This window comes from Phyllostomus discolor, chromosome 3, assembly GCF_004126475.2.
Source record: "Phyllostomus discolor isolate MPI-MPIP mPhyDis1 chromosome 3, mPhyDis1.pri.v3, whole genome shotgun sequence".
Classification (NCBI taxonomy): Eukaryota; Metazoa; Chordata; class Mammalia; order Chiroptera; family Phyllostomidae; genus Phyllostomus; species Phyllostomus discolor.
The window spans coordinates 7,890,335-7,918,119 of NC_040905.2; the positions used below are offsets into that span (position 1 = coordinate 7,890,335).

The 27,785-nt window shown below is 48.5% G+C and overlaps 2 protein-coding genes, 2 non-coding genes and 1 pseudogene across 4 annotated transcripts; 3 read left to right on the forward strand and 2 right to left on the reverse strand.

Moving 5' to 3' along the window:
- Nucleotides 1-3,269: 3,269 nt before the first annotated feature.
- CARD6 (caspase recruitment domain family member 6) lies at nucleotides 3,270-9,683 on the reverse strand. The gene is made up of 3 exons (XM_028525956.2): nucleotides 8,923-9,683; nucleotides 6,986-7,552; nucleotides 3,270-6,151 (listed from the first exon to the last, which is right to left on the reverse strand). The coding sequence occupies exons 1-3, from the start codon at nucleotides 9,254-9,256 to the stop codon at nucleotides 3,861-3,863; spliced, it is 3,192 nt and encodes a 1,063-aa protein (XP_028381757.2). The 5' UTR covers nucleotides 9,257-9,683; the 3' UTR covers nucleotides 3,270-3,860.
- A 2,868-nt stretch (nucleotides 9,684-12,551) lies between these two features.
- On the forward strand, nucleotides 12,552-15,545 carry RPL37 (ribosomal protein L37). Its single transcript, XM_028521624.2, has 4 exons — nucleotides 12,552-12,702; nucleotides 13,853-13,988; nucleotides 14,225-14,309; nucleotides 15,433-15,545. The coding sequence occupies exons 1-4, from the start codon at nucleotides 12,700-12,702 to the stop codon at nucleotides 15,500-15,502; spliced, it is 294 nt and encodes a 97-aa protein (XP_028377425.1). The 5' UTR covers nucleotides 12,552-12,699; the 3' UTR covers nucleotides 15,503-15,545.
- Nucleotides 15,271-15,350, forward strand: LOC114514620. Its single transcript, XR_003686085.1, has one exon. It is a non-coding gene; the product is annotated as a small nucleolar RNA SNORD72 (small nucleolar RNA).
- A 4,288-nt stretch (nucleotides 15,546-19,833) lies between the features above and the next one.
- LOC114511065 lies at nucleotides 19,834-27,119 on the forward strand (annotated as a pseudogene).
- Nucleotides 23,326-23,490, reverse strand: LOC114514764. Its single transcript, XR_003686115.1, has one exon. It is a non-coding gene; the product is annotated as a U1 spliceosomal RNA (small nuclear RNA).
- Nucleotides 27,120-27,785: the final 666 nt, after the last annotated feature.

Consider the following 27,785-nt stretch of genomic DNA (forward strand, 5'->3'; position numbering starts at 1 on the left):
TTTTACTTAGAAGAGTGCACACTCTAAAATCTTTCTTCAGTGTAACATCATTCAAAAGCCTCTCTTTGGTTCAGGAGTCTACAGCATTACCCCCTCCTGCCTTGTAACTAAAGTGATTTATATCCTACAATAAATAGCAGCATTCCATGGTTAATGTGGCAGGGCTGGACAGCTAGGATGCCATTTGGTGACTTTATCTTCCTCTTCCAGGCCTCTGCTGGTGTTGACAAGGTATGACATTATGGCAAACTGCCCCCTGCTCCCCTCTTTCTGGATGTGTGAGCACTCGAGTAGTGACTACATTTCCCAAACTCCTTTGTAACGACACGTGGTGATGTGACCACGTTTGAGCCAAGGGGCTGTGAGCTAATACGATCTGTGGGGCAGCTCTGTCCCCACGGCCAGTCTTTGTATCACATTGGGGTACATTTCTTCCAAGCATGTCAACCAAGAAGAAACCTTTTTTAACAATTAAAAAAATAACTTTTATTTGCTTTCTTGTACAAACTATAAATTGGCTTCAGGTGTTTAAGAAAGAATTTGCAGATGTTGAAGAGGCAAATCATCGGGCAGACTCTTCAGTCTGTTGACGCAACAGAAGTCAAGTCCCAATTAAATGCTCTCAAGTTTGTAAGTAACGAATATAAACAAGCGATCCTAAATTTGTGCACGTTTGATTAAGAGGACCTGTGCGCTGTACAATGACATCCTTAAATTATATTCATGTCCTGAATGCAGACCTCTGAAGACGTCTTGAACACCAATGTTTCACACAGTTCATGCCGCCTGCCCCTGACACTGGGTTCGACTTGGCCACGTTTGGCCCTAGCACAGACTGGAAAATGTAATTCAGGGCTGCCTGTAAATATGCACACATGGGAAAAACACATAAAGGTATTGTTAATGAGCTAGAGGACTACACCACTAGTTACTGAGTCGTGAGATTACTGATTATTCGTATGTTCCTTTCTTCTCTGTGTATTTCTGCATTTTCTAAACTATGTATAATGAGCTTATGGTTTTACAATAAAGAGGGAACAGATTTTTAGGATCGCACAACTGGAGAAGGATGTCTCCTTCTGTTTCCGTGTCTTCTTGGTTTCTAATCTGATGCCTTGCGCATAATAGATGCTCAATAAAGAAGAGTAAAGGAAGAAAGAAAAAAGAGAAATGGAAGAATGGAATAGAAAGGGAGGGATCGGCTGGGTGTCTTCTGTTTGCCCCTCTAGGTCCACTCTCCAACCTGCTCGGAACCCTAAAAGGCTGCCCTGCGTCAGCTGCCTAGATGGACCTCTTGTTCTCCGGTTTTGAGTTGAATCTCGCCCAAGGGCCACCCTGGCATTTCGGAGGTAAGGAGTGGATATTTACTCCCTGGGATACCTCCCTGCAGGTCACTGCAGCCCGCCGTGTCCCTCCACTGAGGAGACCCCAGACCCTTTCCCCGCAACAGTTCCCACTGGAGAAAGCACTGCTCCCTCCCTCTGGACCCTGGGGCAGTAATGTGCCTCGCTGTCACTAGGCCCAGTGTCTCGTGCTCTCCCTTGTGCTGTTTTTACATCTTGCTCCGTCTTCTAGAAATAGTCCCTTTATTAAACTCTTCTCAAATTGTCCAATTTCAATGCACCGTCTATGTATTGTCAAGACCCAGCGAGAGACCAAATCTGTTGGTGACAATAACCTGACTAGGTCTATCCTTTGGGGGCCGATCTCGAAGGATTCAGAGGGAAACTTAGAAAAACATCAACTAGCCCTGACTGGTGTGGCTCAGTTGGTTAGGCATCTTCCCACAAAGCGAAGGGTCGCTGGTTCAAGGCTCCGTCAGAGCACATGCCTGGGTTATGGGTTTGTTCCTGGCTGAACGAGAGGCAACCAGTTGATGTTTCTCTTTCTCCCTCCCTTCCCCTCTCTTTAAAAACTTTTTTAAAGTTAAAATTAAAATTAAAAAAATCATACTATTGCTCATTTCAAAAGCTTAAACAACAAAAGTATTACTTTCATTCAGGAGACACCACTTTTACACCAAAGATTTCGTACTTGTGAAGTAGTTAGTGCGCTTTTTCTCCTGCCAAAGGTAAAGATTCACACGTTTAGTCCTCTTTTTCTTTCCTTACCCTTACTGTTACCTCTAGAGGGGTGCAACACCCTCTGAATACTCAGTATTGATTGCGTAATATGTGCACAAACAAATGAAGGGTACCTATTGCAGTGTGAGAATGTTCTCAGAGATTGATTACTCTTTTCCAAAGATCGTTTCTCATTTACTTGTCAATATGATTTTTTTAAAGATGTTATTTATTTATTCTTAGAGAGGGAAGGGAGGGAGAAAGAGAGAGAGAGAAACATCAATGTGCAGTTGCTGGGGGTTATGGCCTGCAACCCAGGCATGTGCCCTGACTGGGAATCGAACCTGCGACACTTTGGTTCACAGCCCGAGTTCAATCTACTGAGCTACGCCAGCCAGGACATCAATATGATTTTTATGTGAGTCCTTCAAGGCATTTTTTTTTTACTCAGAAAGAACAACTTGGAGGTATTTTAGTGCTTAAAATTAGTATTACTTTTATAAAAGTTATCAATTCAAAAACCAAGGGTTTTATAATCTTATTATTTTATTTCAACTTAATAAAAATTTTAACATTTACCTTTGAAGTGGTCTTTTATTAATATTTGGTATCATGCCCTGACCAGAGTGGCTCAATTGGTTGAATGTCGTCCTGCAAAGCGAAGGTCCCTGGTTCAATTCCCGGTCAGGGCACATGCCTGGGTTGTGGGCCAGGTCCCCAGCTGGGGACACCCCAAGAGGCAACCAATTGATGTTTCTCACATCAATGTTTCTCTCGGTCTCTTTCTCCTCCCCTCCCTCTCTCTCGAGAGAGATAAATAAATAAAATCTTTAAAAATACATTTGGTATCATTTACAAACTTAATTAAAACTTCACATAAATATTTTAAATTAATATAGTACTTTTACTTAATGCTTCAAACTAGCAGAACTTAGCAGAATGTTTATGACAAAAATAAATCTAATAAATTAAAATGGTAAAATCTATGAATGTTAAGTTCTCTTAAACATTCCAAGGCTTTTAACAAACTTTATAAACAGATCTTAATTTTTTCATATTAAAAAATAGCAACTGTAACATTAAAAATTTAATTATACATTTTAAGCTGGAATCATGAGGCTAATATATCAGATCCTCTAAGAATAAGCCAAATTATCTTACCTACTATAAATATTTAAAATATGAATCATACACATAAAGTTGATAAAAAATAATTCATTTTATTGGTTGGTAGTTCATTATTTCTATATGTAAGGATCGAATGAGAGAGTTTTATTATCCAAGAATATTGAGGCTGTAATTAGAAGCAAACTGATTATCCCAAACGAACAGGGTTATCTGCTTAGCAGCCAATGTTACATGAAAAGGTTTGACCGGGACACCTCTGGAGCAGCCAACAATTAAGGCAATTTTATTGGCAACAATGAGACAACCTGAGTCCTAGTTAATGATTACTTCACAGTTCAAGATTCCAACCCCATTTTTCCCCACATGGGGCTGCCTCACAGCCCCGGATGCAGGCTACCTCTTACCTAATACTCAAGGCTGGATTCAATTGATGTATTATTTACTGCTTGGTTCTATTCCTCATTCTTTTCATATTTTTCCCTCTTTGTTAGGGATGCAGTTCTTCCAGATAGTTCAGGGATGTCCAGGTAGGCTGCGCATGTCTGTTTTCTGTGTCACGCTGACGACAGCAGTCTCTTACGGTCGCCGCCACTCTTCCTCGAGTTGCTGCTGTGGGATCGGAGTGGCCCAGAGAGAGAGAGAGTCTCACAGGTCTCTGGAGTGAGCACCTCAGTGCTTCCCACCCCTCTTGGGCCCGGCTCTTGAGTAGGATGTCTTAGCCTGTGAGTGGCTGGCTTGCGATGACTTGGGTTGAGTAGCTCTGGGCTGAGGCCTGGACTGGGAGGCCTGGGGCTGGCGTGGCTGGGGCTGCGTGGGTTTGGATGGAGAGGATTTGGCCTGCGAGGGCTGGGGCTGCGTGGGTTTTGTGTGAGTGGGTTTGGGTTGGGAGGACGTGGGTTGGGAGGGTTTGGGCTGGGGGTGCTGGTACTGGGATGGCTTGGGCTGACCGGACGGAGAGTTGGGCAAAAATGTGTTAATGGACACGGGATGGGATCCCTTTTGGACAGCTGGATTTAAAGGCCCCCCTTGGGTCTTTGGCTTGAATCCTGGCTGAAAGGCAGGTCTTATGGGTCTTTGTATGACTCCTGCAGGTCGACAGGCTTGAGGGTGAGCATTCACGGTAGGAGATGTTGTTCTCATAGGTTTTCCAGCGGCCTCAGTCGGCTGTGCTGCCTGGGGGTGGGCTTGCCTAGGCTGCGGCTTCCCAAATGGTCCTGTTGGCCGTGCACCCAGGGGGTGGGGGTGACGTATCTGGGGGGCCATGGTAGCAGGCCTTTCACAAGCTCCTAAGGCCTGTGGTCTTTGAGGCCAGGCCTGTACGTGCGGACTAACAGGTCTTAGCGGCCTCCCAAATAGTCCAGGCACGTGATGCTTACGAGGGAATCTCGAAAATCTCATAAACCTTCCACCGGGACAAAATCTCGGAGGTTGGAAGTGCTGGACCCCAAAACTTCTACCTTGACCACGGGCCCATGAACTCTGAAAAGGTGAAGGATGGAACCACTTAGACTTCTGCCCGGCCCCAAAGTGGGAGCCCATAACCCACGGGGCTCTGAAGGGAACACGGTTGAAGTGGCCCCCAAGTCTGACGGGGAAGAAGCAGGAGCCCCGTGGGTGAGGCCTGACCCCGGGGCCGAGGTGGACGTTCGGAGGAGCCGGGCTGCCCTCCCCTCCAGCCTCCTGCTCTTTCGCTGGCAGCTCAGCTGCGCTTTCTGACGAGCTTTCTGGCTGCCTGTGCCCTTGTGTTCCCTTGTCTTCAGCGGCTCCAGCGCGGCTTTCACTAGGAGGGGCTGGAACTCCGGCAGTGTCCTCCAAGTCGTGGTCCACCTGGATCCCCAGCTCCCTGGCCAGGGAGCCCATGTCCTCCACGGACACGCGTTGGAGGGAGGAGGAGGACATCACGTCTCCGAGGGCAGCTTGGAGGCTCCTTATGTTGCCCCCTGTCTCCCCAGCGGCCTCCTCCTCCCAGAACAGTAGCTGGGACGGCCTCAACTTCAGGATCGTCTGGAAAATCTGGGCCTCTTCACTTTCCCTGGCCTGGGGACTGAGGACAAAATAGCATCTCTCCATGGCAGCTTCTCCTAAAAACATGAGCAGGTCCCATTCCTTTTCACCTAGGCAGTCGGTGAAAAAAAACACGGCTGAGGACACTTCCATCAAGAAGCCAAATTGCATCCAAAACCTTTCGACATCTCCACGAAGGTTGGCCAAGGCAACGGGCTCTTGGGAAAAGGGAGCGTCCGCCTGTAGACTGTCGCCGTCAGGAAAACGCCACGCTATCTCCACCAGGCCGTCGGAGATCCGCCGGGGAGGCCCGGGCACTGCCTCGTCCCGGTGGAGGAAGGCTTGGCGTGGTGGTTTCAGGTGGGCAGGGCTGAGCAGCGCGTTGAGGATTCTGGACTTGGAGATGCTACAGTCTCCGAGACGCACAAAAGAGATGACGGGCATCTTCGCGCGCGTCAGAAACGTTTCCGTGTCCCCTGCAGGCGCCCCTAAAGCCCGCGCTGGCTGCTCCTTCGCCACGTCCCTCATGGCTCCCAGCATTAAGATGCTTCTGCTGTTCTCCGCATCCGGCAGCAGCAGAGGGAGCGCGAGCCGGCACCGGTGCAAGCTCGCCAGGACCTGGCGTTGCAAAGCGCCGTCTGAGCACAGCAGGGAGGCGCAGAGCATGTCCAGGGGGTTGGGGGCGCCGACGTCCCTGATGCCCGCGGCCCCGACGTCAGCTGGCCATTCCCCTCCGCTCTCCTCGCGCACAGCGTCGTGTCTAAGGATTGGCTCTGGAGCCGTCCCATCCAGCGCCTGAACTCTCATCAGGAAATTCCAGGCCAGGTCTCCCGGGGTCTCGGGGGTCCACTTACGCCCTCGGTCTAAGGAGAACTGTCTCACGGCCTCTGGAGAAAGCTTTCTGCTCCTGTCCAGGTTCAGACACGACAGGACGTCTTTAAACACCTTTTTTCTTTCTGTAGGAAAGAAGATAACTCCGTGAATGTCACTTTCACATTCCAAGTCCTTCCCTGACAGCTGTCAGAGGGGATGGGGTAGGGAGCAGGGTGAAAACAGGTGAAGGGGTTGAGCAAAAAAAACCCCAAAACTAAAACTAACCTCACAGAGAGACAACAGTGTGGTCATTGCCAGAGGGGAAGGAGAGGTGGGGGAGGCAGAAGAGGGTAAAGGGGGATGTGTGGTGATGGAAGGAAACTTGGACTTGGGTGGTGAACACACACTACAATACACAGATGATGTATGCCAGAACTGTACCCCTGAAACCTATATAATTTTACTAACCAATGTCACTCCGATAAATTCACTAAAAATAAATAAATACATTTTTAAAAGGAAAAACGACTCTAATTGAAGAGTCTAACATAGTTTTCTTCATCCAGATGGCAATCAATATATGGTAGACTGGATCGAGCTGAGAGTATTTTGAAGTTTTCTCCACTTCCCACAAACTCCTCTCCTGCCTTCATTTCAACAGTGAGGCCCGTGATCGCCATATTCCCTTGGTTACAAAGGCACTCAAATGACTGAAGAAACCGAATTTAAGGACGGGAAGGTAATGCCCAAAGTAAGTGGCTAGTGGCTTCTTGTACGTGTAACGGGGTGATGACAGCACCCCGTCAGCTGCGGTCAATATCCATCTCTCCTTACCCTGTGCAGCGTTCCGGGCCCCGTCCCCAGCAGCACCCACCTCTGGGGACAGTCTACTTACAGGGGACAAGGAAGTGCTGAGACGCTGACATCGGGGGCCCTTCCTCCTCCCCTCTCCCAGTGGTCACCTATGGATCCCATACCTTCCATCCTTTCCTCCTCCGCCGCCTCCTCCTCCTCCAACGGCAGGCCCGTGTCTGACTCCCCACGACTCTGTTCTTCACCGGAGAACTCTGTGGTGTCAGAATACGCAGGCTCCTCTTCGCCGTTGTAGACCAGGTACTCTGGGCCGCTGGGGTCCTCCTCTTCCACGGCGCTTTCTGCATCTCCAGAGCACATCCCTGACTCCAGACAGTCCTCCTCCCCTAAGTATAAAGAATCGTCGATCTCATCGTATCTCTGTCCATCCTGTAAATAGTAAACAGCTTCTGAAACTTCACATTCAACATCCTCCAATGAGCGTGGCAGTGGGGCCGCTGGTGTGTGGCTGTCCTCTGCCCCCGCCCTGGAGGGCCCACCCGTCTCCCCATAACTTGTTTTCTTGTCCAAGAATGTCTCGGAAGGTTCCAAACCCAGGTGTTCTTCCTCCGAGAAAGGCACTGCGGGCTCAGAATTCCCAGGCTGTTTCTCTCCCGGGGAAAGTGGCTCTTCTGAATTCTCGCTCGTACCCATGGATTGAGGAGGTTCTATGTTCTCATGTTTTAAAAATTCTGAAAAAGAACAAGACAGTTTTAGGGGTTTTATTTCGTTTTTCAAATTAACAAAAAGAAAAAAAGAAATTTTCTGTTTACTTGAGTTTCCGAGCATTCTCTCTCTTCTTTAATTCATTGGGAGGTGGAAATACCTACCACCCCCAACATAAGTGGCAGTAAGTCAGCTGTCGGAACCTTCTTTTCTCACTGGGGGAAAAAGTAGGCCCCGCTCCTGCCTTGCTCAAAATTCCAAGTCTTTCATAGCAAAGACAAATATCAACTGAGTGAAAAAAATTAAATCTTTTAAAAAATATTTTATTTATTTATTTTTAGAGAGGGAAGGGAAGGAAATAGAGAGAGAGAGAAACATCAATGTGCAGTTGCTGGGGGTCATGGCCTGCAACCCAGGCATGTGCCCTGACTGGGAATCGAACCTGTGACACTTTGGTTCACAGCCCGCGCTCAATCCACTGAGCTACGCCGGCCAGGGCAAAAAAAATTAAATCTTATGAACAGCATTTACTTGTGGATTTACTGTGACCCAAAACCAGCTTAGAATTCCTTGGACCATTGCCGATCAAGTCTGATCCTAATGGTTTCTAATCAGCAAGCAAATAGCTCTAATTTAAAATAGTAAATCCTAGAAATAGTAAGACCTAGTTCTCTAAGCAGACAGGTCTTGTTCTACGTTGGGGACCATCAACATCAACCTTCGGATCTGTCACGCTGCCTCTCTGTCTTCTCGCACTCACTCCCTGGATTCCCGCAGGAGGAGCTGCGCTTGCCCCTGGTGGCGGTCCGCAGAACTGCTCAACAATCCATTCTGGAAGAATTGCCCCCTCCTTTGCCGCTAATTATCTTTGAACACCGAAAAATTAGCGTTAGAATTGCTTCAGGAGACTAGGGTTCTGCTGGCATTCTTATCAGAGAAAAAAATGAAGAGAGCGATCCACCTTGTATATGCATTGTTTTCCCTGTATTTCCCAAATGTCTGTTCTAAGTGAAAGACGCAGCTTGTGGTTTGGGGACTGTTTATGCTCGTGAATCCCCCGACTTGATAAAGAAATCCCTGATGTGTCACCATGTACAGCAGTCTCTACCCAGCTGTGAGTAATTCAGGGCATCTGTCATGATCATGAGCCGTCTCTACCAGCTTTGAAACAACTGCAAATGTTGGTTGCGGTTTAAACAAAAAAAATTATCATTCCCCGAAGTAAGATGCATTGTTCCCTGCTTTTTGAATCCTGGTTGCTTCCCCTGTATCATGTTTCACTGAAAAATTATCTCTGGGGACAAAGACAAATGAAAATAACAAGTGATCATTGTCTTCTTTCCGGAAATCTGCCTCGTCCCTTTCACCCCTCAAAAAGCAGAGAAATTCAACTTACCGTGCCAGCTGAAGCCCCACGTTGTTGCCGACTCGGGAAAAGTACTAAGTAAACATTTGAGAAAGTGCTGGCAACTGGCTTCTCCCTTTTTCTGTACCAAAATCAACAACTTTCGACTTTTCTTCAGGGGATCTGTCATGTCCTCCAGCGTCTCATACTCGTCCTCAGAAATCAGCTTCCGAGAGGTCAGGGAATCTAAGACGGAATCAAGATCTTGCTGGAGGATTTCCAGCAACTTTTTCCGTTCTCTCTCTATAATCTCCGAGGGTGCACTCCGGGTAGCCATTGTTGGCATCTCCTCTCGCCCAGGAACGGGAGAACGAAGTTCTTCCATTGGGTAGAAACAAGCCAAGGTGGATCGGAGCAGCTGGCTGCTGCCACACGGCCCAAGGGGAAGGCCAGCTTCCCCTATGGGGCGGTGGAGGAGGAGCCCAAGAGAAGATCAGTGAGTTTGTCAGCTCCTGCAAAAATGGAAATGGAGCCAAAATAAAAGGTGGCAGGAAAGGGTAACCTGCAGACAGGAGAGTGCAAACAGAGGGGAGAGGAAATCGAAAGTGAAACAGGCAGACGTGGTAACCGAGGCACGAAAGACCGACCCACAGGAAACGGAGAAACTAAAACCGAGCAGAGACCAGCTGCTGAGGAAGCAGGAGAGAAGGGAGCCAGGTGTGATCAACATCATACACCATGTGCTTGTCAGGGGCCCCCCGTCTCCCGTTTTTTACAATCCAAAGGAATATTTTTACCAACTACTTTGTAAATGTAAGTTTTTTAGTAGCTCAAGGAACATGTTTAAGGAGGGAACTCCACCTCACCCCATTTTGCTGTACAGTGCCAGTGCTTTTTTTAAAAGAGGTGAAATCGTTTGCTGGTTGTCTGCTCTTTGGTACAAGCAGAAGACAGTGGGGCATTGAACGGGGAGGCTTTGATGGTCTTGGGTGTCAGCTTAACATTCCATTGATGGGGCCATGTCCCATAATACAAAGCACAGTAAATGGCAATTTGGAGTCCGTCCTGCATGTAACATGTCTTCAACATTTTAAATTTCTTCGACTCCCATGTTTTTGGTAGAATTGTTTCCTAAAGAAAACCGCTCCTTGATCTTGAAATCAAGATCTAGGTGGTTCTACGTGTCCAAATTTTGTGCACTCTGTAATGTCTTTGGTGTGGTTGTCCAATTTTCCTCATAAAGCTGTGCTGTGAAAGATTAAAAATTAGATTATGTCATGTATATGATATTAAATCGTGAATTCGTGGGACTATGATGTAACGGTATCAACATTTGAAGATATTGGTACCTGATATTCTATTTTTTATTTTTAGTTTTTTAAAGATTTTATTTATTTACTTTCTGAGAGAGGGGAAGGAAGGGAGGGAGGAAGAGAAACATCAGTGTGGGAGAGTCACATGGATTGGTTGCCTCTCATGCACCCCCGACTGTGGTCTCGGCCCACAACCCAGGCATGTGCTCTGACTGGGAATCAAGCCAGCAAATTTTAGGTTTGCAGGCCGCCACTCAATCCACTGAGCCACACCAGCCAGGGCAAATGTTGGTACCTGGTATTCTATTAAGGAAAATTTGCCTCCAAATTTTAAGTTGGAAAGTCACTGGAATAACTGTTTAGAAAAAGAATCACAACTATAATTTAGGTTTGGGGTATGTCCGTATGCAGGTTCAAAGTTGTATAAAAATTGAAATGTCTGTGTCCTTATCCTCAGAACAAGCAATAAAGCCTCAAGAAAGAAAAATGTTTCAAAAGGGAAAGAATAATTCTAGTTGGCAAAGATGAACTATGTCAGTGCTGCCTGGTGTTGGAGACCGCCGCCGACACAAACAGGCCAGGGCAGTGTGACTGCCCAGCCCCCCGCCCCCCCCCCCCCCCCCCCCCCCCCCACACCCTGGCCCCTGTGGTTCATTCATCCGCTCTTTCCCAGACTAGACTCAGTCTCCACCACTGGCCCCCAGGGGCCACTCTGGGAAGTCTCCCTTGAACTTCAGATAGGACTAGCTATTCCCTGCTCTAAGCTCTATCTGTGATCACAAAAATGTGAATTGATTAACTCTTTTTGAAGAGAAATCTGGCAATATGCAGCAATAAATAAATGTTGATAGAAAAAAATATTCATACCCTTCAGTCCAGCAATTCCCCTGCTGGGAAATTTCCTGAAGGAAATGACCAGACAAAGGCCCAAAGATGTATGCACAAGACTCTGAATTGCATGACTGTTTATAGTAACGGAAAATTGAAAGTAATAAAAATTTCCATAAATTGGGGGTTTGTGGAATAAATGTTTACACATCAACAATGAAACACCAAAAAAAAAAGTGATTAAAAAGGACGAAGTAAATCTTTACATATTGACAAGCAGTGATACCCATGATGTATTGTTATAGAATACAGTAAGTTATGGATCCCACTTCTGTTTTAAAAATATGTATATAGTGTATACATATAACATACACACATGAATACACATTATACTTAAAATAAGACAGCTAAGAGATACCCTGATTATAACACTGGTATCTCTGTGGATAGGTTACAGAGGGAGTCAAACTTTCTACTTTAAACATTACCATTTAATGTTACTTTTTTGGCTCTTATTAGCAAACTTTATTTTGATTTAAAAAAGAACTAGTTGGTCTTTATTCAGTGATGCAGTTCCTAAGAACTGGAAAACAACCTGAAATAAGGATCAACAGGAGTCTGGATGAATAATCCGGAGTATTTTACATGTGGACAAAAAAAGGGGGGTTTTACCGAAGGTAACCCCACAGGGTCATCTGATCTTAAATTCCTAACTGGACAGGTCATGGTGGGTGGTCAAGCCCCAGGCATGCAACTTTCAGTAAAGGTTTGTCTTTGTTTCTATTCGCAGCGCCTACTGTTCACCTGACAAAATTAAACCTGATTCCTCCAGTTCACCTGGTTCTGCTAGCGCTTAGTCAATTACCTTTGCTGACAATTCGCATTTGCAGGTAGCGTTGTTGGTTTGCTTTAGAAAGCACATAATAGGGTTATTCGGGATCATTTTTCCCTACACTTTTTCAATGTTTGGATAGTTCATCGTCTTGCGGGGGGCTTTGATAGGGAAAGGGTTACAACTGGATTCACATTAATTGAGGTCTGGGAACCACCCATTTCGAAACTATTTGGAACGGGTTTCCCGAGTGCAGGCTCCCGGAGCCTGCTCAAAGCTGCCGAATCGGATTTCTTCACGCTGCGATGCGGGACACTACCCTCAAGATCCGCGTGGGTAGTCAAAACTCGACCTGTAAACTTTTCTAACATCATTTGCTCGGTTTTCAGATTCTGGGCTTCGCTACTCGCAGCGGCCTCTCAGAGAAGATTCCAGCGAGAGGGAAGAGGACCCCAAAGAACCCGGTTTCTCCGCATCGGGATCCTAGTCCCTTTACGCGGAGTCGGCGGCGCGTACCCCCGGGAGGGACAGCTTCACATTCCAGGTTTCCCACCAGCTCGGGACCGCAATTGGCGACGCGGGCACAGCTCCGGCTGAAAACGCGCAAAGGCCCAAGAGCGGCTCCAGCAGCAGAAGCTGCATCAGCACGGTTCACCGAGTTTCGGCCCCGCCCGCCAGCCCCGAGCTGAAACTCCTACTGGCCCCGCCCACACCTGAAACACCCCGCGGCGACGGACACTTGAGAACGCTGCACCGCGCCCCGCCGGAAGTACTCCCCAGAGCGGAAGCTTTTCAGCGCGATATAGCGGAAGTGTCTTCCCTTCCGGTCTCTTTGGTCACGGCGGCAGAGGCGAGATGGTGAGTTGTTGGCAAGCGCCGTTCGAATCGCCCCCCATCCTTGTCCCCAGCGCCGCGCTCCTTGCTCTCCGTGGGAGTGCCGGCAAGGCTGCCGATCATGGGAGCGGGTGGGCAGGGAAGGGACGTGCTGCGGCCCTCCCGGATCAGAAGGATGGCTCCTACCTCTGCCTGGGACTGTCGTGGGACTGGAGCCACTTTAGATCCCTCGCTGCAGTCTGAGCTTTGGTGCCCGCACCGCCCTGCCCTCGGACGGGGATTAAAGGGAGAAGCTGGCTTCGGGGCGCCTCGCTCTGGAGGAGAGTGGTTTTGTGGGTCGGTGGTGCCTAGCAGGCGCCCTTAGGTGTGTGAGTGAGGGTAGGGAGGAGAATCACATTTCGTCTTTTGCCTTTTCCCCGCTAAAATGGGGCAGGATTCGAAGCACAGCAGCTCCTGCGGGAAGCTTTAGATACATGTGAAATGCAGGTAGTGGTTTTTGATCGAACCTCTAAAAAAAGTTGCTGAGTTGGCCAGAAAGTTCTTATGTTTTTTCCCGTCCTGGTGGCTTGAGTCGTGCTTAGCTGTCCTTAACTTTATGCAAAGCAGTTCTGTTACATTGTATTGTGTCAGGTGTCATCTCAGCGTGCATTTAAAAATGATCAAATTTACCGAGTTTTTGTGCAATCATTTTCGTATTGAAGATAAAAAGAAAATAACATTTTTGGCGTATTGTGGTTTATTGTTTCAAGAAAGGTAAAAACGCAGCTGAAAAGCAAAAATTTGTGCAGTGTGTGGAGAAGGTGCTGTGACCGATTAAACGTGTCAGAAGTGGTTTGTGACGTTTTTTGGTGCTATTGACATTTTGGCCAAAATAATTCTTTGCTGCGGGGCTGGCTTATGCATGGGGAGATGTTGAGCAGCACCCCTGGCCTCTACCCCCTGGAAGCCAATAGCGGGAGAGAGCCGACATACCTAGGATATCCAAATCAATAAAGTTATTGATGAGGACGAAAAATGTCTTACTATATGGAGAAAACCACACGAACGTTTTGGCCAACCCGAGGGTAACTTCAGCCCTCGTGACCGCGGTAGAGCTTGCCTCTGCTCCAGTGTCTTTGCGGGAAGCGCACGGTGATTGCTGCGTTTCAGAACTGTTTGCCCCCTTGGCTTGCAGACGAAAGGGACGTCGTCGTTCGGCAAGCGCCGCAACAAGACGCACACGCTGTGCCGCCGCTGCGGCTCCAAGGCCTACCACCTGCAGAAGTCCACCTGCGGCAAGTGCGGCTACCCCGCCAAGCGGAAGAGAAAGTGTGAGTTCACCTTTCCCAGGCGGGCTGGGTGTTGGGGTGCATCCCCGGGTCAAGAACGGTACTGCTGGCGCCGCTCCCGGGGGCTGGTTTGGACCTTCTTGGGTGCCTCCCGTGAAGGTGTGAGCCTGCGTTCCCGTGAAGCCAATTGAAAACCTAGGGGAGGCTCTTACCTGTTTGGGACAATGGTGCTTGCAGGGTGTCCCGGGAAAACCATTCACCCCAGTTTTGTGTTTTAGATAACTGGAGTGCCAAGGCCAAGCGACGAAACACTACCGGGACGGGTCGCATGAGGCACCTGAAGATCGTGTACCGCAGATTCAGGTACAGCCTCTCTGTTTCAGTCGTTGTGGGCCCTGCGAGCTTGGATGAGAATCGTCTCGGTCCCTTACTGGTGTGCAGGAAGGGTGCTGCCCTGGTGGGCGAGGGAGGGGTGTGCGGAGGTGCTGTCTGCCACCGTAGCCTTCAGGTCCGCTGAGTCTGGGTTTTGTTAAAAGACAGTATTGTGCGAGTGAGGTCTGCAGCCAGACCTTCAGTTTTGTGGCTTTGGGGGGTCCACTGTAGCAAGCTGTCATAGTTGCTGCTGCATCTGTATAAGGAAGAACTTTTACTTCTGTTAGGAAAGCAGAGGTTTCAGCCCCAACCTAGACTTACAAACTGCTTTTCAAGCATTAACCCATCTGAGGTCTCAACATAGGTGGTTCTTTGTTGTGAGCAGTTGTTTTGTGCAGTGGAGGATATTAAGCAGAACCCCGGCTGCTGCTCCCCACTCAATTCCAGATTTTATAATTTTCAAAGATCAGGAGACGGGCTTTGTGAACACGAACAGCACCCTGGGATGTGCCTGCGTTGGTGTGCTGCGGCTTCACACCATCGTGCAGTGGTGCGGCTCCCTGTGGACCGATCTGCTACTGCGGCGGAGGGGTTCAGGGCCTTCTGGGCCTCAGTTCATGGGTCTTCCAGGGGGTTACAACCACAGTACACTTGCCTTCCAGTAGGTGTGACTGTTAGTGAGTTAGACTGTAAACATGTCAAGCAGTTTAGAAACTACCTGCCATTAAACACGTGTGTTTTCTTTCCTTGCTTAAAGGACAGTAGTTAATACCTGCTTCATAGCAAAGGGACCTGTTTTCACAAGTACCTTGGGTCTCCTAACAGGTGGCAGAGAAATCCTAGTCCAGGGTTCAGTAAAACCAAATACATTGTTGAGTTTGTTTTTCAAGTGCAGTTTACTATATCCCAAAAATAGATGCCGTGAAGCAGAAGGGTATAAAAGAACAATTGCAGCTTATCGATGATGTTGTAAAAATAAATGTCTGAACATATGAATTCATTATTGATTTCAGCATTTAACTGAGATAAGCTCATTAAAAATCTGTTTTAGCAAAAAGTAAAATGTCTCTCTGAGGTTGCTGAAGTAACGGTTCTTGTCTTTGATGTGGTGCAGGCATGGATTCCGTGAAGGGACGACACCCAAACCCAAGAGGGCGGCTGTCGCGGCATCCAGCTCATCCTGAGGATTTCGCTGATTAGTCCCACAATAAATGCTGGTGTCCAAAAGTGTCTGGTGTGCTGAGGGGTTTTCAGTCCACTCGGAGCCTCGGCGAACTAGAGGTTTGGGGACAGGACGACTCAATATCAGGTTTACTTGTCAAGCGGTGGTTTTGCAGCACTGACCTCTGACCTGGGTTGGGATACTGCTTAGGAGGACGAGAAACAAGCAGAATTCCAGGATTCCTTCAAGCAAACAACACTGTAGGTGATGTGAAGAATGTAGTAAGAGGTAAAGTAGCACGGAGTGTGAGGCTTGTGTGGATATTTAACAAGGTAGAGTAGACAAAAGCATAGATTACTTCCTTTTAGTAACATTCCCCTGCTGCCGTGTATGGCTTTGGGGAGTGGTTGTCCAGTCCTGTACAGAAGGGCTTGAGTATCCATGAGAACATGAAGGTTGAGGGTCAGATGGATTCTGTCCTAACTGACCCCAGCATCCAAAATGCTTGCTTCGAGTCTGGCACACAGGCTGTGTGTGAGGTTTGAGTGGGAAGCCGAACCACCCGCTGGGTGTGAAGTCTGTGGGGCCCCGTGCAAACACCACGGGCTGGGGTGGGAGTAAAGGAAAGCCAGGCGTAAACTGGTCCCCGGTAGAGCATGTTTAGCCCTCCACTGGGGGCGGGGGGGGGGGGGTCTGTGTTAGAGTGCTCTGGGGGTTTTTGCCACGCTTTCCCAGTTTTGGTGGCCTGTTGCCAAAGAGTTTTTTGAAGTGAGGGCAGCTCCGTCAGCCTGCCAGGTCAGGGCACGGGAGGCTGAGGGCACAAGTGCTGAGACAGTCACCACGAAGTAGTGAAGCGGCCGAACTGCTCTCCAGCCTCACCTGGCCTTACAAGGGTTCTGGTCCTCACTGCCTCCGGTTTTCCCTTCACTGCACTCTGGAGTGCACAGAAGCCCCCGCTCGTCCAAGTATACACTGGGCTTCCTGGCATTCGAAACGGTATTTTGGCTTGATCCAGCTGAAACGTGACTTGTTCTTGCGAGCTTTCTGAAATCCCTGTAATGCTGATGGCAGAGTCCTGCATGGTGGAGGGGACCGTGGAGACAGGTAGTCCTCTGTGGACTGAATGGTCGGGTTTGTGGCAAGCGGGCACTGGCCTGAAGACCTATGGACCTGCTGGATCCCGGGTCAGGAAAAGGAAGCTGGTACAGTAGAGAGAAAAGGTGAGGGGCAGTGGTGCGTTGAGAAAGAAAGGCCTGTGTCCTGGGCACAAGGTGACTCTTGTTTGCCAGTGCCTGTGGCCCTTGGCACAAAGTGGGCCTCCCTGGGACACTACTTTGGCGCAGTGCTCACTGTCCCTGTAAGTCATGGCTGGCTCACAGGCCAACAGCGAAGGTGCAGTGACCACAGTTAAGTTGGACTGAAGACCCAGGGAGAAGCAATGGGAAGGAGATGGGGCTGGGTTAACACATTCAAGATGAAGTGCAGACAGGCGCATTTGGTTGCTCATTTAATGGTACTTTGCAGAAGTTCGTGTGTTGTGTGGGTCTCATGGCCCGAGGATCAGAGTTCAGCGTTGCACAGTGGGTCCCTCATCGGACAAAAGGTGCCTGGGACCAGTGCCACTCTCGTTCACTGAGACGGTGACCGGCGTGCCCACGCAGTGCCTGCAGCTTGGCTACCTTAGCAGCTAAGGACGCCGTGTTTCTCGGGCAGAGGGCACTCAGGACCAGATGGGTGACTCCAGAGGCCAGCTGAAGTGAGGCCCAGGAACACTTGGGTGTGTCATGTGGTGTTGGTGACTTGGCCTTTGGGTCACAGAAATTGGGGCTTGGCAGGTCAGGAGATGGGAGGGGTTGGCACAGAAGAAGCTGGTGGGGTAATAGCAATCAGGTCACGGAGCAATGGCATCATTGGCGGTTCCAAGGACACATGATTATCATCAGCACAGTTAATGTGGGGGGCGGTGTGGGTGTATGTCTAGAAGCTGGAAGGCCAGGCCCCGGATTCCTAAACGTCCCCTGTGGAAATCGCCAGGACGGGGGCTGAGGCGGGGCCAGCGGGGCTGGCTGTATCGGGAAGGGCCCTGATGAGAATACCTGAGACCTGGGCCCAAGGGCAGAGTGTCCAGCCCCACTTGCCTTCTGTATCCGGCTGTGCTGCGGGCTCTGGGGTCACATACATGAAAATACCGCCTTGTGTTGAGTGCAACAGGCTTCAAAGCGATCACGAAGCTTGGGAGGCAGGTTTCTGACTGGGGCGAGGAGGTGGTTGGTGCACTTAGGGAGGGAATACGGGACGCGGGGCGGGGAACTAACGTTGGGTTTGGTCGAGATGTCAGTAGGACACCAGAAGGACAAGTTTCAGAAGCACTGAGTAAATGTGGCAGTTAAGTGGAGAGAGAGCTGGGGATCTGCTCTTGGCAGAAATGAACAGAGTTGTGAAAGGGAACTGACTTTGGGGTCGGAGTGGTGACAATAATTTAAAGGAGATGAGGCGGTGGTGAGAGAAAAGGACTGTTTCTTAATCGGCTTCAGTAATTGTCTGATTCAATAATTGTTGACAGCATTTGAAAATACACAAACCCCAGAAGGAAAACAATCAGATTCAACAATTCAGGGAGTTGTCCATAGGAGGGAGGGTGGTTCATTCATTGGTTCAACATAACGCATGTGACACACCTACTGTGTGCCTGGCAACAGAGTGGAACTGCAACATGGTTGCAGTTGACAGTCAACCTCCGGGGCTGCAGAAAGAGCAGTGGAGGGGCACTTGGTCCTGCGTGGCTGAGGCCAAGGGGAAAGGAGATTTTAAAGTTTAAAAATAAAAGAAGTGATTTAGGGACTTGGCAAAATTCAGGTTAGTGTTCTGTCCATAAACCTCATTTCAGTAGAGTATGGGGGAAAAGCCTGCTTGCTAGAGGGGCAGGGAAGATGGGGCAGTGGGGAATGGAGGGTCAGTTTAAAACAAAAGATGCTTTGGGAAGGTCACCTGGATATCTTATGGTTGCCTTTCGTTTCTGTTGTGATACAGGCCCCTCCTCATGAGCCAAGTACCTGTTCAGTGAGCTACGGAATGGAGGAATCTTAAGGAAATAAGCTTTGATGTGTCTACTACATACACACAACACTCACCCATGTGTGCTGTACGTGTTGGTACACCCTGTTAAGAACACGTTATAAAGGTTTAAGGGCTTAAGTTATTCTTGGAATTTTAATCTAGATGGGTTTAGGTAATTTAGGTCTTGATATACCTGGATCATTTGTATAATAAAAGGCCGAGACTGACTTGTTAAGTAGTAACCTAGTATAACACATTGTAGCCAAATGGAATTGCATTAAATCAGTAATGGGTATTCCAGAGAACGGACAACTTGGAAAATAAAGACTTCAGAATCTGTCATTCCGTGTTCAGAGCATTGTAGTTATTAGCGGTGGTTTCCACGTAAGCTGAAGGTATTTCTCTTCAAGGAGCTGCTCTGTTGAGAAGAGGTGAGGAACTCTCTCTCTTCCTCTATGAGCTGATACAACTCTTTATCCTTGCAAGGGTTTTTCGGAGCTGGAACCCTGTCAGCAAGGGGCCAGCTGGTGTGCTCCTCCCAGTAGGACAGGAGGTCACTGGCTCCTTTAAAGCCTTTGTTCTTTCAGTGGAGGCTTCTAGTCGTACCTGCTGCACAGCTGACACCTTTCAGTCATGTGCGTCTGTGCTTGTGCGCAGGTTGTGTGCACTGGGCGTGACAGCGAACAAGTAAGGATCACGGTTACTGGTTAAGTGCTGTGAGGACAAAGACAATGGGTGTGCTGGGGAGTGGAGAAGCCCACTTCAGAGGGCTGGTTAAGCAAGCTACCAGAGGGCCTGGCCTGGCCGGGTGACTCAGCTCATTACAGCGTCGACCTGATACGCCAAGGTTGCAGGTTCGATCCTTGTTGGGGCACATACACGGAGCAACCAGTATGAACAGCAAACCGATGTTTCTGTGTTTGCCTCCAGTCCTCTCTCTAAAATCAATGAAGGGGCGGGCGGGAGGGAGGGAGGGAAGCAAAATGATAAGGAGCTACTCCTGCAAAAACAAGGATGGCCATTCAGGCAGATACTGGGCCTTTTTTGAGTTCCAGGTTGGTTGCAAAATGTGATCTTGGCTGTATTTAGCTGAAACTAGTATTGTATGTTCAAGAAAAGGAAAGGATTACACTATAGAATTGTTTCTATTTAAGTACTGGCTTCAGAGAAGGTTTACACATTAGTACATAGGGATTATAGTTCTTTTTTTATTTCTGCTCAGAACAAAAACGTAGTTTGAATCATACTCTAAAAGGAGCACAGGGCAGAGGCTGTCAGTAACCTAAGGAACCAAGGATGGGATCAAGCAAAAGCTCTCTGGCACTGGCTGGTGTGGCTCAGTGGATTGAGCCCAGCCAGCCTGTGGACTCCAAGGTCATTCCAGGTCAGGGCACATGCCTGGGTTGCAGGCCAGGTCCCCAGTAGGGGGCAAGGCAGCCAGTCGTATCTCACACATTGATGTTCCTCTTTTTCTCTTTCTCCCTTGAATTCTCTCTAAAAGTAAATCTTTTTCTTTTTTTCTTTCTTTCTTTTTTTTTTTTTTAATAAAAAGCTTTCTGTATAGTAAGGTGGAGGGCTGGTTTGTTAAGGAAATCCAGTTCCTCGCGTGTGGAAGTGGTCCACAGAGCCATAGACGGAGAGGAAAACCCGCCTTTGTTCGTGCGCCCTCACCTTTATTTGGGGGGACTGTGCTCCGGTGCCGGCCGTGAGGCCGCTGTCTCACCCTCGTGATCTTAGACCACTCCCACGCAGTGAGAAACACCCTCCAGTCACGGTCAGCTGTGAAAACAGCTTTATTTCAATAAGTAAGATGGTCCTACGTAATAGTCAAAACTCAGGGTTGACTTGTCCTTCATTCTTATCTCTGAGCTTGGGACTCCTGTGGGCTGGAAGCCGGCAGTGGAGAAGGGGTGCAGTGGAAGGGGCGCAGTGGAGAAAGGCTGCAGGGGAGAGGGGTGCGGTGGGGAGGGGTGCAGTGGAGGGGGGCGCAGGGGAGAGGGGCCGTGATGCCCCTCATCCCAGCCTCACACAGCTGCCCCAGGGCTTGTGAGCTGCCAGTTCACTTCTCAGTGGGGCTAAGGGGCGGATGGGAGGAGGGAGCCGGGGTGAGGGAGTGGGGTGGTGCTTCCTTGGCCGGACCCTGCAGATGATTAACCTGACTTCCTCTCTTGGGCACTCCTGTGACCTTTTTGGAGGTTATTTCTCCTGTAGTTCTGTCGTAGTTTGAAATAATTCTGTGTGAGCCCTTCCCAGCCCTGGGAATCCAGCCTCTTCTGCAGTTTTCTCTGCCTCTGAGGGTCCTGTTGTGGGGTCCCAAACGACCCCACGCCGCCTCTCCGAGGGGCCCCCGGGAGACGGCCCACCCCAGCCTGCACAGATTCCTCAGTGCCAGCAGGTCTCATGGCAGAAGCAGAAAACACACTTCAGAGCTCTCTCTCCTTGCACGGTCCCCTCGCCAGGTTTAGCGCTAGAGTGTATCAACCCTCTTTTCCAAGAAGGCTGGGTTGAAGAACACATTCTTCAAAGAAGTTTCTTCACTCATCTCTCCCTTTTGGGCATCTGTGTCCTTGATTGGGCTGAGGATTGTAAAAGCTGTGACCAGTTTCTTGGACACATTTTGTGTGTCTGTGTGTAAGCTGGGAGTGCCCAGAGGCAAGCCAAGCCGTATTCTGATGGAATGTTACATTTAATCTGGCTTTGCAAATAGATATCTAGCAAGTGTAAAAAGTATTAGCTTTGCTCTCCAAAATGTCTAAAATGACTTGAACTCCTGAGTGTTAATACGCGGAGAAAAATTAATAAATCCTTTAAGGGAAAGGTCTTTGTATTTTTATTTATTTGTACAATTACAAGTTGTATAAATAAATCTTAGATAAAATGTGTATAAATTTTAGAGAGTGGAAGGGAGGGCGATAGACAAAGAGAAAAGCATCCGTTTGTTCCACTTACTCATGCATTCATTGGCCGATTTTTGTACGTGCCCTGATTGGGGATCGAACACACTTTGGCATGTCGGGATGATGCTCTAACCAACTGACCTACCAGGCCGGGGCAGGCCTTTTTCTTTTCTTTTCTTTTCTTTTTTTTTTAACTGATAAAACAGGGCGTTGGAGACTGGTCTAGCTTCCTCAAGTCGAGGCAGGAAGTTTTTCTGGTCTCAGTTTCCTCGACTGTGAAGTAAGATTTAAGCTCCCAGTTCTGACATTCTCCCCATAATTCCCTGAGCCTCAGGCCCCTGTGGGAGAGCAAATCTCCATTCCCTGGGTTGACCCCTCCCAGTGACATTCACGTCTAAAGAGTTCAAGTTTCCCTTTGGGGAACAGAGCTGGTCAAGATGAATTTGCTAAGGGTAAAATGCCTTCACAGACAGTTCAAGTTTTTCCTAACCGTTAATTGTAGAAAAATATTCAGCTTCACCCCAAGGAAGCCATCCAAATAAGTCAGCCCTCTCTGTGCGTTTCAAAGAGAGCTTTCAGTATCTGCTAATTTCTTCCAAACAGTCCCCGCAGCTTGAGGCACTGTGGTTGCAGGAGCTGGATAACACTTGCTTCGGGGGCTGCTGGGTAAATGTGCTGCAGGGGTGCCGGGCGGGCCTCACCTCGGGGCCAGCGTCAGCCGCCTTCTCTGCAGCGCCGTCACTAGCGGTTCACCCAACGGCTGCTCTGGGCTCAGGGCGCCCAGTGACGTGGCCCAGAGTCTCATCTGCAGTTACCATTAGCGGAACAGCCCCAGGACTGCTCTGTGCCCCCAGAGCGGGGTATCATACTCCACTCTGGTTCACGGAAACCACAGGCTGGAAGAGGCGGTGGGGGCGGGGGGAGCCTGTGTAAATAAGCTCCTGGAGTGAGCACCACTCACTCTGGCCTCTCCCTGATCCTTTTGACCCTCGAACATGCTAATGAGCTTTGGAGAATGAGCTTTGGAGAGCCGTGTGAGAAGATGGTACTATTTCCAGAGGACCTGGAATAGGACCTTCGGAGGTGGCTGTGTCAGTAAGAACGGAGTAACCTGCACAGTTACACAGTCTTGCTGGGGCCTTTCACGGTTTTAATGTGGGTGATTCTGGCTGAGCCCTCCAAAGGCCCCCTTAACCCCGCTCCCTCCTTTGATGATCCCCCTCCTCCTCCATGCACCCCGCCCCCACCCATGCCCACCTCAGTCACTCACTCAGCACACTTCATCCACACAGGTTAGTCATAGAATGAAAGGCACGTGTATGCTTCAAGTAATGGCACTAAAATGCCCTAATTTCAGATTTAGTATCTGTCAGGCACTTAAAGCCATTATTGTCCAAACAAACAAAAAAACACCACAAACCCTAAAACAAAAAAAACAACACTGAAGCGAGCACAATCACCTCTCACTGTCCAGGGGTGGGTGGGTTAAGCCTTTGGGGAGTATCCCTGGTTGATGCTCCTCAGCTACTTGGTGGGGATTCAGATGAAAGGCAAAGAGAGCAGAGGAAGGATGTTCCTGCGATTCCTACCACATGAGCTCAAGTTCAGTCTCAAGGTCATTCTTTCTCCATCAGTCCAACTTCTCCACCACACCATGCACTTTGCCTGCTCCCATGATTCATGCACTCCCAGATAATTAAGAATTGTTTGCAAATAGGCTTGCCAATTGGTCAGAAATCTAACTGTCGAACAGGCAGAATACTCATGGCTTGCAAACACTGGTCTAACTCCGAAACGGCATTCTTATTTTTGTATCCTTGAGGAGGTGCGTTTCTGTGGCTCACAGGCACTAACCAGAAAGGAAAGTGGAAATATTTGCTTCTTTTTCAATCCAGAGGGAGCACTATCACGGCCCTCCGACTACCACAAATTATGCAGTTAAGTTTCCCACATTCGGGGAAATCGTAGGGGTCAGCACATCCGGAGTGCAATGGAGAAGCCTCGCCCTGGGAAAACCACCTTCGTGATCTCGGTATCTCCCCCGCCAGGGAAGTGTGGGAAATGTTTGCCTTAACACAGAAGTAGTACGCTGACAGCACTGTTTAAGACCTTAGGACACAGCTAAGCACAGCTTGGTGAATTACACTATAAGGCCGATCCAAGGTCGTCTGGATCTGAAACTTGACCCAATTCTCACACGCTAGCAGGGTGTCCTATAATCCAGCTCACTTCTTACATTATCTACCTGGGGATCGCGTTAAACCTCAAGGGTTAAGGGTTCAGTCTACAGCGCGCCCTCACCTCGACCCCTGTAACCACTGGCTCTTCTCTGGAGGGCCTCGGGCCTCCTCCCCTCCGTGATGCTGCACGTGCTCGTCCCCTGCGTGGGATGCCTACCCCAAGTTGCCCCATGCCCTTGGCTGCCGCCCTTTGCTTTGAGTACGAAGCACCATCTCTCAGTGCTCCTCTAAATCTATTCAAGTGCAAGCCCTCATGGGCCTCCACAGTTAAAGGTTATACCCTCCTCTCATAATCCTGTTAGGGCCATATATGTGTGTGTGTGTGTGTGTGTGTGTGTTTTAAGATTTTATTTATTTTAGAGGGGAAGGGAAACATCAATGTGTGGTTGCCTCTCACACGCCCCCTGCTGGGGACCTGGCCCGCACTCCAGGTTTGTGTCCTGGCTGGAAAACCAACCCGCAACCCTGTTGGTTCGCAGGCTGGGGCTCCATCCACTGAGCCACACCAGCCAGATGTGTTTTTACTGTAGCATCTATCACATTGCTATGACCTGTTGCAGGCAGATGCTGTTCCTTTGTTTTCTGAGTCCTAGCAAACTGCCTAATACCTACTTAGTTGTTTGTCTCATAAATACTGAATATTAGTCACAGCGTAACTGCAACTAAGCTAAGGGAATATGAGGCTGCATTAATAGCAATGGAGTGCTCAGAATTCTTACCTCTGATGACCGTACTTAGAGGAAGACGTGGAGGAAGTGTAATGTCCACCTGACAGTGTCGGGTGTGCTAACACCGTGAGGTCTTTGAGAAGAGAAGGCTAGGAGGCCTCGGCTCCCTTAGAATCTCTGAAGGGCCACAGAGGAAGCAGCCAACAAGAGCGGCTGAGCGTCTCACCCAGTGTTGGGTCATCCTGGTGTGTGCTCATCAGCACTGAAATGTACTGTGACTTACTTGTGCTAATAAAAGCTGAAGGGCTGAAGTCTGAAAACAAGTACTTTTCCCCTCGCCTAGAGTGGATTCAAGGCTCCTTCTCTAATGCCATTCCTGCCCACTGATGTTCCAATTTACTTTGCTTTGATAGGGGCAGGGTTAGAACGGATGGGTCCAGAAACTGGGTGGAAGCCACAGTCTACCTTATCCTGGTATTTGCGCTGGAAGATGTCGGACATGTGAAGGGCATCTATTCCAGGAGGAGGGGGGAGAGAACTCGAGAGAACCCTAGATTAGAAGCTCCTCCAGAGTCATTTTGTATCTCTCTCCACAGTGTCTGGTAGTTATCAGGGCCTGGAAGTGAAGGTCTGCGGAAGGGGTCAATGGGAGAATAACAGGAAGAGAGAGTGGAAGAAAACGTGGCAAACATTTTGAAAAAGGAATGAAGGAAAGAGGAAAAGCAAAGAAATAAAGAAGGCTTATTTTAATTACTTGCTTTCTTAGAAACATTCAGTGTGTTTTTTTAAAGATTTTATTTATTTTTAGAGAGGGAAGGGAGGAAGATAGAGAGAGAGAAACATCAATGTGTGGTTGCTGGGGGTCATGGCCTGCAACCCAGGCATGTACCCTGACTGGGAATCGAACCTGTGACACTGGTTCACAGCCCGCGCTCAATCCACTGAATTATGCTAGCCAGGGAAACATTCAGTTTTTAACAGGACAAGAAAGACCACAGCAGTATAAGCTGCTCAGACTATGGGAGACTGGATAAGATGATTTCTAAGTTGCCAGTCAGTTCTTCGATCTATGATTTTAGGTTTTATTTCTCCAGCAATGCTTTTGAGTGAATTGTGGCATTTAATACATACTTACTAAATAGAATTATAATCTAAAATAACCCCAAAGCAGAAAAGCAAACTTTTCTGATATTTCTGCTATACAACAAAGCTTATGTTACTTTCTGAGTCAGGTCTTCATAGTTTCAGGAAGAGACTGGCAGCGGGTTTGCGAAATGCAGCTTCTGTCTGTTCCCCTGTAAGATGCTCTGTGGCTTTCCTGGAACTGGGCAGAGCTGAGGAACCTTGTGATTTTTTTCTTTTAGGTTAAAAGAAATAACAGATACATATTTAAAGTAATTTAATTTATTTATTTGAGTAGGAGGAAATTTAACTTTTTTTTCCCTTTAAGAGAATCCAGAGAGCGCTTTCTGCTTGGTAGACACCCCCAAAGCCTGAGCTGCAGGAACTCCCAAGGCAAACCAGTGAAGGTGAAGGAACCAGAAAGCAAAATAACAACAGTAACAACTGCCCCTCCTAAGTATCTCAGTAATATAGAGTTCTTGGCATTTTGGCCCTTCAGAATACAAGCAGTCCTCAATAAAGCAGGAACTGATGCCCTCTCCAAGGACAGTTGTAACTTCGCTCTGCTCATTTTGTGTAATTCTGAGCTCAAAGGCTTTTCCTTCCTCTGCAGCACCTGGCTGGAAACACAGCAGTAATTAATGCACGTTGCTTTGATTTCATAAATAAACAGCTTGCACAAGTTAGGACAGTTGGTAACTTTCATTGGAGAAAATAACATTTTTAGTCTTTTAGTTTTTAATGTTATTTTCATGAAGAGTCAAACTCTGCCCATTGACACTGGCCCAAGTGCTATGACACTGCAAAATTAAGATCGTATAAAGGTTTTTTTTTTTTTTTTTGCCTTTTTTGGACACTACATTCTGCCCACATTGAGTAATGAACTCACTTAAAAATTCCTTTTGTTGTTTACAAAGTATATTTATTAAAAATAAGTATACTCTCTACTTCCCCTGTGATATAACATGATGCCATTTGTATAGATAATAGCCCAGATCTTACTCTCCAAGCATAATAAATATTTGTCCCCTCCTCTTGTTCGGCTCCGTGTTGGCAGCCTCTGCGGAGGACAGTCATCACATTCCTCGCCTGGATTTTGGCTCAATAGTTCAGAGGCCCCCGGGCAGATTACAAACTGTGGCAGAGTGTGTGGGGGTCTCTTGTTTGTACACAACAGATTCGTCATAAATTTACCAAGAATTCAGATAAGCCTTCTGTTTCAGCCTTTACGTGTAGATCATGAGAAATATGGTGGGGATCCACGGTGCCCTCATCAACTGCGTAGTTACCAGAATAAAATGTCCCAAAAGATGTCCATATTGGGGAAAAGATGTAATAAAGATGCTTGGATTAGAAAGAGCACATTCTCAAGTTCACAGGAACATCCATCCCTTCAGTGAAGGAAAAACCGAAAAGTGGTTCAACACTTGGTAAGAGTCCAGCCCGAGTTGCCCCAAGGATGCCCAAGGAGGGCATGCCCACACATGCCTCCAGGGCCCTGGGGAGTTAGTGCCGTGGCATCCGAGCCCCCTGGACCAGAAAGCGATTAAGTCTTCATGCCAGAGCTGTTTCAGATTGAAAAGTGCAAATCATTTTCATTTACAGATGGTGAGAAAGTGTTCTCATTAAAATATAGTTTAAATGCCGCTCATTTTTACTGACATAAAAAAACAACTGTCGACTGATCTGGTGGGTGCAACTTGTAAGCGTTATTTTCAGTTCAGTGAAAGTCTACATTTTAATGGTAACCTAAAATGCAATTCCCATGCATCAAAATGTGTGGGCAATATTCCAGTCCTTGAACACCAATATAGTCACACATATCCCCAACCTAGTCCTTCCATCAGAGCCTGCTTGGGGGAGGAAATTGCAGGAAGGTGCCCAGGTGGAAGCAAACCCCACAACGCCGTTCGAGCTGTCGTGGTGCCCAAGGGCAACTTACGGGCTCAAAGTAAAAAAATAAAAAATTGAAAAAATTGAAAAAAAAAAAAAGGAGCGGCGGGAGGGGGGTGGGGGACTCGTCACAGAAGTAACTGACAACTGCCCGTGGCTGCGGGATTCCACCCGCGCAGGGAAAATGCAAAGGCTGGAAGGCGGCGGCAGGGCGGTGTCCTCACCACGTTCCAGTGCAGGCTGCACTGGGAACCAGCCGCCCCTCCGCTCGGCCCGAGCGCGCCGCAGGCACCGCAGAGCGGCCCCCCGACCCGGCAGAAATCCGCAGGGCAGACCCCAGCGGGGAAGGAGCCCGGGGCGTGGGGGGCGGCCCTGCCGGCCGGCCAGCCTGCCGTCCCGCGGGCAGGTGGGCGGGCGCCGCGCGGCTG